Below are 13,487 nucleotides of genomic sequence, written 5' to 3' on the forward strand. Positions count from 1 at the left end.
AAATCAATGCCCTCTTCCCTGTAGAAACCCTTCAGATATTGGAAGACTGCTACCATGTCTCGCCTCAGTCTTCTCTTCGTTAAGCTAAACATACAGTACCTAGTTCTTTTAGTTGTTCTTCATAGGATTTAGCCTCAAGTCCCATTATCATCTCTGTTGCTCTTCTCTGCACCCCTTCCAGTGCCTCAGCATCTTTTTTATATTGTGGTGACCAGAAATGGACACAGCACTCTAAGTGCAGCCTCACCATGTTCACAAATGTTAGTGAATGCCACTAAGTTGATGGCATGGCATATATTTGCGGTTTCATTCTCTGCTAAGAGCATCCAGTTCATGAGCCTTGAATATTTGAAAGTGGAAAGTACTTTCCCCCTCCACTTTTTGGCAGAGAAGATGGAGAGGGAAAGCAATTTCTTTGCAAGAAAGTGGAGGGGGAAAGCAGGGGTCAAAGCACTTTGATCTCTTCTCCCCTACTTACTTCCATGTATAAGATGACCCTCAACTTTTAATTTAAAGATTTTAGACAAAAGTATCATCTTATACATGAAAAAAATACGGTAATGAATGGTAATACTATACACCTATACTGAGAACTAAGCCGACTAAGCAGAATGGAACTTGCTGTCAGGTAATTGGATTGCACGAATCTAGAGGTGGAAGGGGGGGATTCATAAATTCTAACAGTAGTGAAAATAATTTGAATACATATGCTTTGCATAAAAAGCATGTATCGTATGTACAAAGCTTGGATTGCATGTACAAAAATGTATACACTACTGAAACAGCGACATCTACATTGGCTCGGGCATGTCGTGAGAATGGCTGACAGTCAGATTCCAAAAGATCTCCTGTATGGAAAATTAGTGCAGGGAAAGCACCCCAGAGGAAGACCACAGCTGTGATATAAGAATATTTGCAAGCAGGACCTGAAGGCCTTAGGAATGGACCTCAACAGATGGGAAACCTTGACATCTGAGCATTCATCCTGGAGGCAGGCAGTACAGCATGGCCTCTCCCAATTTGAAGAGACACTTGTCCAGCAGGCCAAGGCAAAGACGCAGTCCCAAAACCAGCAAAATCAGGGAGCTGGATAGGGGACAGATTGTATTTGTCTTCAGTGTGGAAGGGATTGTCACTCTCGAATTGGCCTTCTCAGCTACACTAGACGCTATTCCAAGATCTCTATTCAGAACACGTTACCATAGTCTCTCAAGACTGAAGGATGCCTACACATATGCTTTGTCCCAGAAACCAAATGCTTTAGAAGGGACACATCAAATACATATTCAAATTATATTGGTTTAGAATTATCTGTTAGTCTTCATTGTTCTTGTTGACAGTGACCGTTTGTAATTGATTCATCTAGCCTCTCTTAAGCAAAATGGGCAAAGTGCAGCCTGTGGATTGCATGCAGCCTCCAGAACTGTTTTCTGTGGGCTCCCATGATCTTCAGAGATGACAATGCTAGCAATGTCAAAGATCATGATGGTGACTAAGATGATGAGGAAGCAGTGTTTTTACCACTTTGAGGAAGCATCCAAGGGGTGGAGGCCTTAGATGCAATCTGTCTCCAATTTATCATGCTGCCCTTTGATCCATCCTCAGGAGGATTAGGGCCACACACACCAGAAAGACCACTGTTAATGACCCATGACAATGGGTGGAGGACTGCAGAAGTGGGATTATCCCTCACCCCCAGTCCTTTGTCCTTCTAACCGGCCTATTCAGAAGCTATCTAATATGGTAAACCAAAATGCTCAGTTTGTATTGGAGATTTCAACTTCTATAGCAATATTTGGGACTATGAACATGAAGGCAAACATGGCAAAGCCATTATAAAATGGGCAGAATCCCACTCAGTGTGCCTTATGCATGAAAGATACAGGTCCTTTCATGTCAAGCACATGCAGCCAGGGTGCAAACAAAACTATAATGATTGGGATGCCTCTGAAAGAAAATGAAATGAAAGTTTTAGCTTTGTACATGCCTCATCTGATAATTAAAAAAAAATTGAGAGATCACTTTTCGTTGTTTGGTGAGAGGCAGAAAGTTGGTCTCAAGCCCTGGTAAACATACCCAGGCTTGATCTCAAGAAAAAAACTGAAGTCCTGTGGTAGAAGCCATGCTTAGCAAGCAATACGCAATCTCTAGATACTCTGCAAAGCTACTACCAGTAGAAATACACTATACTGCGCTAGAGGAATCAAAAGTCTAATTAATTGTCATAGTTATGTTTCATGCTCATATTTCCTAAATGGATTATACAGTGGGGTCTTGACTTAAGAACGGCTCGAGTTAAGAACATTTTGACTTAAGAACCACTCTCATAGGAAAATATTGACTTGACTTACATACTTAGATTTGAGTTAAGAACTGAAAAAACCACGTGGGAGGCAGGGAAAGTGCAAAATTTGAACTTTTAGTTAACTGTTGGCCAGTGAAAAGGGTGCCTGTCTGCTTCCTCACTCCTCCCAGCATTTAGAGAGTGGATTGGGAGACAGTCTTCGGACTGCCTGGTACTGTACTGCCTGGACTGTATTTTCCCTGCCTTCCCTGAACCTTTCTTGACCTAAGAAAAAAAAGAAACAAAATATCCCCCTCTAGTGGTCGAAGGCGGAATAGCAGCTTCCCATTAGTTTCTATGGACGGAAAAGAGCAGATACAGATCAAATGGTTCTCAATGCATTCCTATGGGAAATGCAGATTTGACCTGAGAACTTTTTGACTTGAGAACCGCCTTCCAATACGGATTAAGTTCTCAAGTCAAGACCCCACTGTAGTTAGGATAATGCATTCTGCAAAAACCTCATAGGAATCTTACATTACAAGGTACATATTAGGAGCAAACTTTAAATAAGACTATAGAGTACAACTTACTTAAACAAGAAAGCTTTGAACATATTCTTAATCTTCATGGAATTTAACTGGATTTCAGAATGTTTGATTTGCCTATCTGTGCAATGTTTCCTACCTTCACATAATCATAGAACTGCAGAGTTGGAAGTGTTCCCAGCAGTCCAGTCCAAGCTCCAGTGCATGAAAACCACAAATAAAATTGTCCCTGACAAATGGCCTTCCAACGTCTCTTTCAAAAACACCAATGAATAATGGTCCCCACTGTCTAAAGCAGCCATTTTCACTGTTGAACAACTCTTACTGTGAGAAAATTATTCAAATGTTCAGTTGAAATCTCCTTTCTTATCATTTGAATGTGTTTCTTTGAAACATGCCTTCTGGAGGAGCAGAAATGAGTGCCACTTTCTATCTGAAAGCCCTTTACATATTGTAAGATGGCTGTCATATCCTCTCTAAATCTTTTCTTTTCCTGGTGAAACCTTCCCACTTCCCTCCACTGTTCCTAATATGGTTTGATTTCCAGAGTGGTTACCTCTCTTCAACATGACAGAAGCTCAACATCAGGCTGCTGGTCTCCCCCAGGGGGGAAAAACCCCCTCATCAATTAAACCTAACTATCACCAGGATACATTATCATTTCATTTCATACTTTTAATCCCTGAGTGTTGCATACTCTGTAATAGGAAAGTAGCATGTTAATAGCCCTCTTAATCCGACTCCCCTCACTGTTGCACTCACATTGCTGCAAATGTGAAGGACCCAAAGAGAAATAATAGAGGAAAAAGCAATGCATACTGGGTCTTCATGTGATTGTACAACCTGCATAGAAGTTGCACACCTCTTATAATTTTCACTACCAAATGATCAGTAGCATTTGTACATACAACTGATCAAATATTCATTGTTACCAAATAAACTGGTTTAGTTTAATGGCTAATATACTGAATAAGGATGGAAAGAATATTTGCTAAATTCCATGTTCTGTCAGTTTAGGCTGTCAGTGAGGAATTTTAAAAATTCCTTGTTTCTCCTCTAGAGTGAGAAAAAAGTCTCTCTATAATTTGCACAACATGTCTCTAGCATCTTTTCCCTTTGAGAAGCAATGTATGTCTTCAAATCAAGTATGTAAGAAGCAGCTGATTGTTAAAATAGACACAAACAAACCATCCAATGCTTCAAATAGAAAAATAAGTCTCTTATTTGAGGCATTTCATGCAATTCATCCGATTTGCCCCCAAACAGATAATTTTGTGCAAGTAATGACAATTTTTGTGTGAAATCATGTGACAGTCAATGTGAAACCAGTGTCAAGAGTGTCAGAAAAAAGAAACATCTATCTAAGAAAAGAAGTGTTACAGCATACTGTTACACACAAAGTCAGAGGCCAAGGTACCCACCTGGTCAAGAACACAAGTTCCCCTGTTATTCATTTTTCCTTTAATCCAGATGTGGGGAACCTGAAGTGCTCTAATTTGCTGGATTACAACTCCTACCAGCCCCAGCCATCATGATCAATGTTAAGGAATGATAGTAGGTGTGCTGTGATAAAACTTGGAGGACTGCATATTTCTTATTGTCTCTGTTTTTCCATTTGAGAAGTTTCTGATAGCTTGGCCTCAGTGGTGCCAGCTATTCCCAGACAATACTGCTGCTAATCCACCCTTGGAAAGTATATCTACTATCCAGAGCTGCTTAAAATTATTAAAATCATACCATCCATTTGAGACTATGCATGTTTGCATTTACTCATTAATGAAAATAAAGTGCAGTAAATCTAGCTATAGAATAGTTACCCAAGGTGAGTTAATCAAAGACTTGTACACTTACAGTATAAATAACTTTAGACAAACTAAATTTGAATAAATTCCAGTATATATTGTCTGTCATTGATTTCAAATCTTTACATCATCTGACATGCTTTATAACCTCAGATTTTTGAAGTGAGCTGTACAAATACATTTTCATTGCTTTTCTTGACTATTGATCTAGATTTCTGTTGGACATACACAACCTTGACTTTTTGTTAAGCAGTACAACTATACAAAATGCGTATAACAACACAAATACAGGTTTCTGCATTTCCCCCTTAATCTAAACTAGTGGTTTTAGCAATGAGCTCATTTGTTTTAAGTACAGACACCTAAAGTTCTGAAATAAATAGAAGAAAAGAGAAAGATAGAGAGGAAAGAAAAAGACAGACAGAAAGATAAGTTGTTATACTTATAAACATCAGAATTTGATGTATCTCTTTCAATGACATTTAAAAATAGATGATGCTTGGAAATTATGAAGGGAAGGGTGTGGGTGTTTGGGGATTCTTTTTATGGAAATGCTGACAATGATCATTGCCTATAAAATAATTCTTCTATTTTACTGTAATGGGCTCAGTTGCGTGTGGTATTTTCAAAACTGAATTTGTATTCAGTCAGTTACATGAGAAGATGGATGCAATACAACAGCTCAAACTCAATTAAATTTATTTCCATTCTCACTTTCTCAGTGAAATAAGCAAGGTTGACAATGCTCCCAATTTAAAAAATGGTACCTAAAAATCTGATTTAAGTGTTGAAACGACAATGAAATGTAAACTTTGACACTACTGTTTTCATGTTGAATGTTTGTTGGCCACAAATAATTGTGGCTAACATACGAGTACTACATGAATGTTAGTAAAATTCTCCAGCAGCTTTTCAGTTTCTACAGACAATACAGAATTCCACCAAGTAGATAAAGGTGATGACTGTTCTGGAAATGGGGCAACAACTTATTGGCCCATTCCATGATGTGAGTAGATTCCTGCATGGAACCACTTAACACCAATGGCTGATTCATGTTTCCCACTACTACATCAGGAAACACAGGCACAGCTCAAATCAGATAAATAGATGTGTCAGCTCTGACTGTGCAGATCACATGTTTGGGAAAGATAGGAACTAGACTGGGTCTCATTCCATCCCAAAGGGTGTCAGTATTTAGGTGGGGTTATATATGCAGATACATGTAAACAGCCCACTGCTACATATGTGTATTTCTAGATTCAAACTAGCAAGCCTTCTTTATAGGTGCCAGGATGATGACAAGATAATAAATCCTTCTTCCTATGTCAGTTTCTTTATACTTTGTGATGCTCTTAATTTTATGTCTATGAGCTATATTTTCAGAGGCATTTCAAATGTACTGATCAAAGGAATGGGGGCATTCAGGTAATATGAAAGGAGGGAGAATAACCTCTGACCTGACATTACCAAAAATACAAATAAAAGGAGACACTAAGATGAAAACAAAATAGTGTCATGGATTTACATATGGGGTTTTTGATGGAAACTAGGGCTGGGTTTTAGATCAAAACTCACCATCTCAAAACCACTCCTTTTCATCCGCCTGCAGGACTTGAGGTAAGTACGTATACGTTTTCTGGCACGCTCTTGGTATTCAGGGAATTGTCGCCTGCATGAGTCAATGATAGCCTGGATCTTTTCTTTGGGCTGCTTAGAGATTGGGACCATTCGGTCCAAGTTTTCATCTACAAACAGCCTGACAAACATCTGTTGGCAAGAGGGAGACAGAGGAGAAGGATTTGGAGGGCTGCTCTATTCTCTTTCTACGCTTCCTGTCTCAGTTACAGACAGGAAGACTTTTGTTGTTGTTGTTTTACACAGTGAAGTGTTTTGTTATGGAAAGCTAGAAATGCTAAGCAAACAAGGATTTTATTTTAGGATCGAAAAAAAAGACAAAGAAAAGATTAGACTGTAGTGTACAGAAATTGTGAGGGAAATAAAACACAGATTCTAAAGATAGGCAGGTACCAGATTACATTTCAAATTAACAGTGTATTATGATTACTACATTGTTTTTACGAACCCTGTCTCTTCCCTTCCTTTGCTAATGAACAATTTTTGGTGTGTTGTCATGCAAAAATTACATAAACTTTGGAAACAACAGAAAATCACTAACCACTGGAGTACTCTTCAGAGAGTATCCACAGGCCCCTCCCCACTGCTCTATTCACCAAGCAGACATGCATATGCGTACACAAAACACACATCTGAAATTGCTCTTACAGTAACAGTGCCTTAAAATGCCTAAAACTGGTGAGCCTAGTGTCTGTCTGAATCATGTGCTTCAACATGCTTATGGAAGGGGAGGGGAACATTACCCCTTCCAAAAATAAAATTAAGGTACCTCTTTTATTAGCACCTTTACCCATAAACAAAAATCCCAAAGGAAGAAAAAAATTAGAAGTGCACAATAAAACCATCAAACTCACATTAAAAGCTTTTAGACGCTCAGCTTCTACTCCATCTGATTCATTAGCCTTCTCAGCATCTTCATGCTCATCATGGTCATCCTCATCTTCCTCTCCTCGGTTTAGGGAGAGATCTTCTGCACCTCTGTCCACACTTTCATTCTTGCCAGAATCGTAGCTTGAATAGCTATGGGCAGGTGACTAGGAAGGAAAGAAGCCATTTTGTAAAACAAGCCTGAACATCTTCTGCACCTTAACAAAGCTATGCGATTAGAAAAAAAAAAAATCCAGTCTCATTGGATTAAGTGAGTTGAAGTGGTATTCAGGAAATCCAAGACAGCTTTTGATCAAATCAGGTGACAAATGGAGAATTTATTCATATGATAAATTTATAAATGTTTGATTTAGGCATAACATTTACAGGGGAAGAGACAAAGAAAACAGTTTATGCAATTTAGTGCACAGAATATGGATTTGATCCTGCAAGAACTGGTTTAGTATTCCAGCTTTACCAAGGAATAAAAGCCCAGCTTTAGGGCATTTTTTTTTTAAAAAAGTTATCTAGGAGTTCTTCTGTTCTTATAATCATTTGTTCTTATTTATCTCCAGCATATTCACAAATTCATATTCTACATAAGTCTGTATTCTTTATAAGTGGCATGATATACACAGTTTCATGTTCAGGTGTAGGAAGCGAATTGTCGTTTTTGGAAAAAAATGTAAGAAACATCTTATTGTTTAAATCAAACTTTCCTTTTCTCACACATTAGCTGCCTTGCCTGGTATAATTAAAACTTGCCTCTTCTCAACTGTAAGTTTCCTCAGATGACTATAAAGTTTAGAACTATGATCATTCCATTTTCTGGATAGTACAATATCTGTCATGTTGAACAAACACTTTTTAAAAAATTAAGTGACAAAACATTGTAAGAAAATGTGACAATACATGCAGGTTTGACCCCCCTCTCTGCAAGAATTGTAGCTATATATTGTCACGGATACCCCTTATCTGAGCCATGCCATGATTTTGTAGACGGCTCTTTCCATTCCGTTAGATGCTGAGGCATCCTTCTATAAACTGAAGATGTCTTCTGCTCATAGAAGGGCTGCATGACAACTCAGAGTAGAGCACTGCATACAAAAAGTTAAAAATAAATACAAAATAAAATCTTGATCTGTGGAAGTGCTCACATAAACTCATGTGCAATACAAGGTAAGTCAACTGTCATAGTACAGACTTTGTTTCTATACTGAATGAACTCTTGCAAGTGTCAAAAGCTATTTCTACTCATAGTTCTTTGGATTAGAAATGGGGACAACTCACCATTTTAGTGAGTTGTCCTGTTTTGTGAGTCATCAAAAGTTGACCCCATTAAGTGACAAATAACAAAGTTATTCATCAATTCATGAGGAAGTTATTAAAAAATAACACCCCGCCGCACCCCTTCCTATTACAACCCCCCCACACCATTCTGCTTACCTGCCGCTGATCAGCTGATCAGCAGGGATAGATAGCCACACACACCCCACAACCACCCAACCTCACAGCCTACCCCACCCCCTTCCTTTCCCTACCTTAGCCCCCACCCCCCACCAACACCCCCTTCCTATTAAAAAACCCCCAAACCACAATTCTGCTTACCGGCTGCTGATTAACTGATCAGCGGACGATAGGCTGCCACCCCCCCTCACAGCCAGCCACTCCAACAACCTACCCTTCCTCTCCCTACACCCCCTCATGTTAATTGCTGCTGCTCAGGTCTCCTTCTGGCCTCCCAGCCACAGCATGTAAAAAAGGAGAGTGGCTGCCCTTTGCAAAGATGGTGGCTGTGGCTTCCCTACCCTAAATGAAGCTGCAGCTACCATCTTTGCAAAGGGCAGCCAGTCTCCCTTTTTACATGCCGTGGCTGGGAGGCCAGACGGAGACCTTGGCAGCAGCAATTAAGGTAAAGGTGGGGTGGGGTCTAATGTAGGGAGAGAAAGGGGTGTTGGGGGTAGGCTGTTGGGGTAACTGGCTGTGGGGAGGTGGCTGCCTATCTGCCACAGATCAGATGATCAGTGGCCAGTAGGCAGAATGGTGTTTTTCTTTTTTCTTTTTTTAATAGGGAGAGGGTGTCGGTGGGTGGGTGGGGTTAAGGTAGGGAAAGGAAGGGGGGTTGGCTGTGAGGTTGGGTGGATGTCTATCTGCCGCCGACTGGTAGGCAAGATGGTGTTGTTTTTGTAATACGAAGGACAAATAAAAATGGGTAAATATTCATCCCTTCGTATTTGTGGGGGTCTCTAGAACCCATGTATATGAAAGGATGAACATTTAATGAATAGGCTATTTTCATCAAAAAAAAGTCGATCTGTTTTTATATTCATCCCCATATCTACTTTGGATCCAACCCATGTAGTCACAATTTTGTATTGAGCAGGAAAATGTTTTCATATAGAAATCACTTTCTGTTGTGTGCATTTAGTCTGCTATTTTCAGAGAAAGATGAAGTAAATGATTGCATAAGCATAATTCCCATGAAATTTTTTACAAGGTATTATTTTACTACATAGAAAGATTTATTTTGGCAGTTACATTTTTATGGATTATTTCTATGTGCTATTATCAATAGCACTAACTACTACGGCCCCAGTCAGTGTATGAGACAGAATAAAAATAAAATATTCATTGTTGAACCTTACATTAATTATCTCTAAATTAATTAAATTAATTCAAGTTTCTATTAAGCTTAATTCTAAAAATAGCAAAATGCAGATTTATTTCTTGTTACCAAATCTTCTAAAAGGCATTAGATAATAGACATTAGATATTTTAATGCCTTAAAAAGTGTCAAGAGTGTATCACACACACACACATGCACCACCACCACCACCACCTGGTTGTTTTTCTTGCAAAGTCTTTATGTATCAGGATTCTCTGCTTCTTCTGGTGTAGAATCAGTAGCTTCCTGGATAAATTGCATATGACCATTTCACTGAACAATTACCCACTCAAAGTGTCAAAGATGTGGCAGCTACCAGCAGAATGAAATACCACATTATCTGCTATTACAGGCCCTAGTCACACAAGGGAAATGTTATGTAGTTATGCACCACTTACGCTGGTATTATTTTTTCTGTGTCACATGACACAGAGTCAAGACTGAGACATTTTCCTGGCTAGCAGTGTAAGTGCAGAACATTTCCCCATCTCTAGGAGGGTTGTGTTAATTTGTACCTTTGTTGTATCGGTGCATTCCTGACCGGGATTGCCTGTGTGCATGACCCGCCCCACTTCTTTTCAGAATTGAAGCCAAGAAGGTGCCTGCCATTCCTGCAGTGTGGAGCTTTTTTAAGTAAGTTGGTAAAAGTATGTCACTTGGAGAGCTGCCACCACTACATGACTGGTAATATTTTTTTCTTGTGGGAAGATAACATTGAAACATGGGTGTGACATTCACCCTTTGTGGCACCTACGTGTTGTGCCATCACAAAGGCTCCAAACAGTGTTTTCCTCTCACTGCCACCAGTGGATTACCTCAATCCACAATATAAATGACGTTTATCAAAACACTTGTCTTGTGAATGCAAACAGAACTTATTTATTGAAGTGAAGCCAATTTAATAATCACAGAAGTTCTTCAGATGAACATTGTACTCAAGTAAATCATTAACAGGTCTCTCAATACATACTTTTGTCTTGCCATATAATTACCACCTTCTCTATCTATTTATCTTAACCAGCTTTATCTCTATTAGTATCTGTTCCTTCTGTCTCTAACCAGTCTCTTATCTCTCTCTCTCTATCTGCATCTCTGACTGTCTGACTCTCCCTCCTCCTGACAAACCTTCATATATCCTCTGACTCCACCCCTCCAATCCTCTCATAGGCTCATGCAAATTAGATTATGACTATGAGTGGCAGGAGTGATGTAGGGCAATTGTCACAATGGGTATGCAATGTCACCGGAGGAGAGATTGCCAATACTTTCCTAAACTGAACTTCCCGACCAATGCTCCCTCTAATTTCCAACACACACACCCCCAGCGTGTGAGTCCATCTCTCTGCATGGGGTTCTTTTGCAACAGGAATGAAAGGGTTGGGAAACAATAGCTGTGGGTAAATGGGAGAGGAGGAAAGCTGTGTGGAGAGGGGGACAGAGTTAAGCGCCCTCATGCAGTCGCACATCTTAAAGGGAGACTTGTTTCTGATATATTGATGTATATAAATCAAGGGACTATATAGCCTCTTGAAGCAAGAGAGCAAATAAACTGGTGCCATGGTATTGCCAGCATAACAATTCATATAGGAGGAAATAAATCGGTACAGCTCAAAGTTCTTGGGATGTTTGTTCCAGGATATAAACCATGTGACCATGATTCAGTGCAACAGAGATATGGAAAGTATCAGAAGAACTAGAAAACATTTCCCTTGTGTGACCAGGGTCTTAGGCAGCCTGTCATCCTTTCCCTATACTTAACACAGTGAGTACAATAGCCCAAATGCAAATTCAATTGTATTAATGTAGCTGAAAGATATGTAAGGATCAACATGTTTATTTAAAGAAAATACAAAGGGGGTAATTGGAACAATTAGTTAGTGCCTGCTTCTCTGTATATCTATGACATGTGAAGCAGATACCAAGCTTCCATTTAGTTTATTCATAAAGTAATGTTCACAAGCTCTGCCTGGAAATGACAAGTGTCCAAGGGCCCAGAAAACATTGATTAGGCAGACACATCTGCCGGGTTCTGGATTCCTCCTCCTTATCAGTAGATTGAGCCAAGATGTCCACTGCTCTACCTTGCCCAGAGAACCTGATACAATTTCAGCCTGTGATATCAGCTGAGGTCAACAGGGTGCTTGACTGCTGGATGGCCACCACCTCTTTACTAGATCCTTGCCTAGCATGGTGGCTGAAAGCGGCCAGGCCTGTAACAGTAGATTGGACTACTGCCATTATCAATGGGTCTTCTCTTGAGGGCAGGGTACCCTTTGCCCTCAAGGAGACACTCATTTAGACCAATTCAGAAAAGGCCCAACTTGCCTGCAGATGACATAAACAACCATAGACCCATCACTAGCATTGCTTATATGACAAGCTGGTGGAGAGAGAGGTGGCGGATCAGCTTCAGGAACCTCTGGAGGACACCAATGCCCTCAATCCATTCCAGTCAGGGTTCAAGCCATGCCACAGCATGGAGATGGCACTGGTTGCCCTGCATGATTGAGGGAGACAGATAGGGGCAAAACATCCTTGTTGGTCCTCCTCAACCTATCAGTGGTCTTCAATACTGTCGACCATGATATGCTCCTGGGGAGGTTTTCCGGGTTGGGGATCAGAGGTCAGGCCTTGGCCTGGCTCTAGTCCTTCTTGGAGGACCGTCCTCAGAGAGTGCAAGCTTAGAGAGGTGTTGTCCACCCCATGGACTCTCAACTGTTGAGTCCCGTAGGGTTTGATCATCTCCCTAATGCTATTTATTATCTACCTGAGTTCACTGGGGGAGGTCATCAGTAGTTTTGGGGCTTTGTGTCCTCAATATGCAGATTACATCCCACTCTATCCCTTCTTCCACCTTTCTGTAGTGGATGCTCTCCCATCCCTTGAGCGCTGCCTGGATGCTGTGCTGGGATGAATGAAGAACAATAGACTGAGGCTGAACCTGGACAAGATGGAAATCCTGTGGGTGGGGGTCCCTAAGTGTCTGCTGTTTGGGTGCCTCTCTTTCTTTTGTGAGGTTTCTCTTGCCACAAGGATGAGGTGCACAGCTTGGGCATACTTTTGGACCCAGCATGATCAATGGAACCTCAGATAGTGTCTGTGGTCTGCATCATCCATCTCCATCTAAGGCAGATCGCTCAGCTGCATCTATACCTTGACACCAGGTCCCTCATCATACTTATCCATGCACTGGTAGTCTTGAGATTAGACTACTGTAATGCTCTCTGCATGGGACTACCCTTGGTGCTGTCACTGAGATTTCAGCATCAACATATCTCCCCCACCCTGGCCATGCTGCGCTCATTACCTGTTCATTTCTGTGCCAACCTCAAGATAATGGTGTTAACCTATGAAGCCCTAAGTGGTTTGGGACCTCGTTATCTAGAAGATACCTCCTTCCAACCAGATCTGTCCATTCTGTAAGATCTTCACAGGTTGGACAGCTGAGAGTTAGGCTGGAAGATAGGCCCGGGTTGGACAGCTGAGAGATAGGCCCGGAAAACAGTAATAAGAAACCTAGCCTTCTTAGTGGTAGCCCCACAATTATGATATGCTCTCCCACCTGATATTCACCAAGTGCCTTCATTGGGAACTTTTAAGTGATTATTAAAAATTTTCTATTTAGACGGGCTTTCCCAGACTCTACAACATCTGATACATTAGTGCTAAAATAACCAGAATTCGCT

General features: G+C 40.5%; 1 protein-coding gene across 4 annotated transcripts in view; it reads right to left on the reverse strand.

The window, feature by feature from the left end:
* NOL4 (nucleolar protein 4) overlaps nt 1-13,487 on the reverse strand; it is a 216,107-nt gene that overhangs the window by 26,107 nt on the left and 176,513 nt on the right. For 2 of the 4 annotated variants that reach the window (XM_020790950.3, XM_020790949.3), the window contains exons 7-8: nt 7,124-7,303; nt 6,210-6,401 (exon numbers count right to left, since the gene is read on the reverse strand). In XM_020790950.3, the coding sequence (XP_020646609.3) occupies nt 6,210-6,401; nt 7,124-7,303 (372 nt within the window). The remainder of the gene's footprint in view (nt 1-6,209; nt 6,402-7,123; nt 7,304-13,487) is intronic. The other 2 variants (XM_020790952.3, XM_020790951.3) reach the window with 1 other exon arrangement.

This window comes from Pogona vitticeps, chromosome 4 (assembly GCF_051106095.1).
Source record: "Pogona vitticeps strain Pit_001003342236 chromosome 4, PviZW2.1, whole genome shotgun sequence".
Classification (NCBI taxonomy): Eukaryota; Metazoa; Chordata; class Lepidosauria; order Squamata; family Agamidae; genus Pogona; species Pogona vitticeps.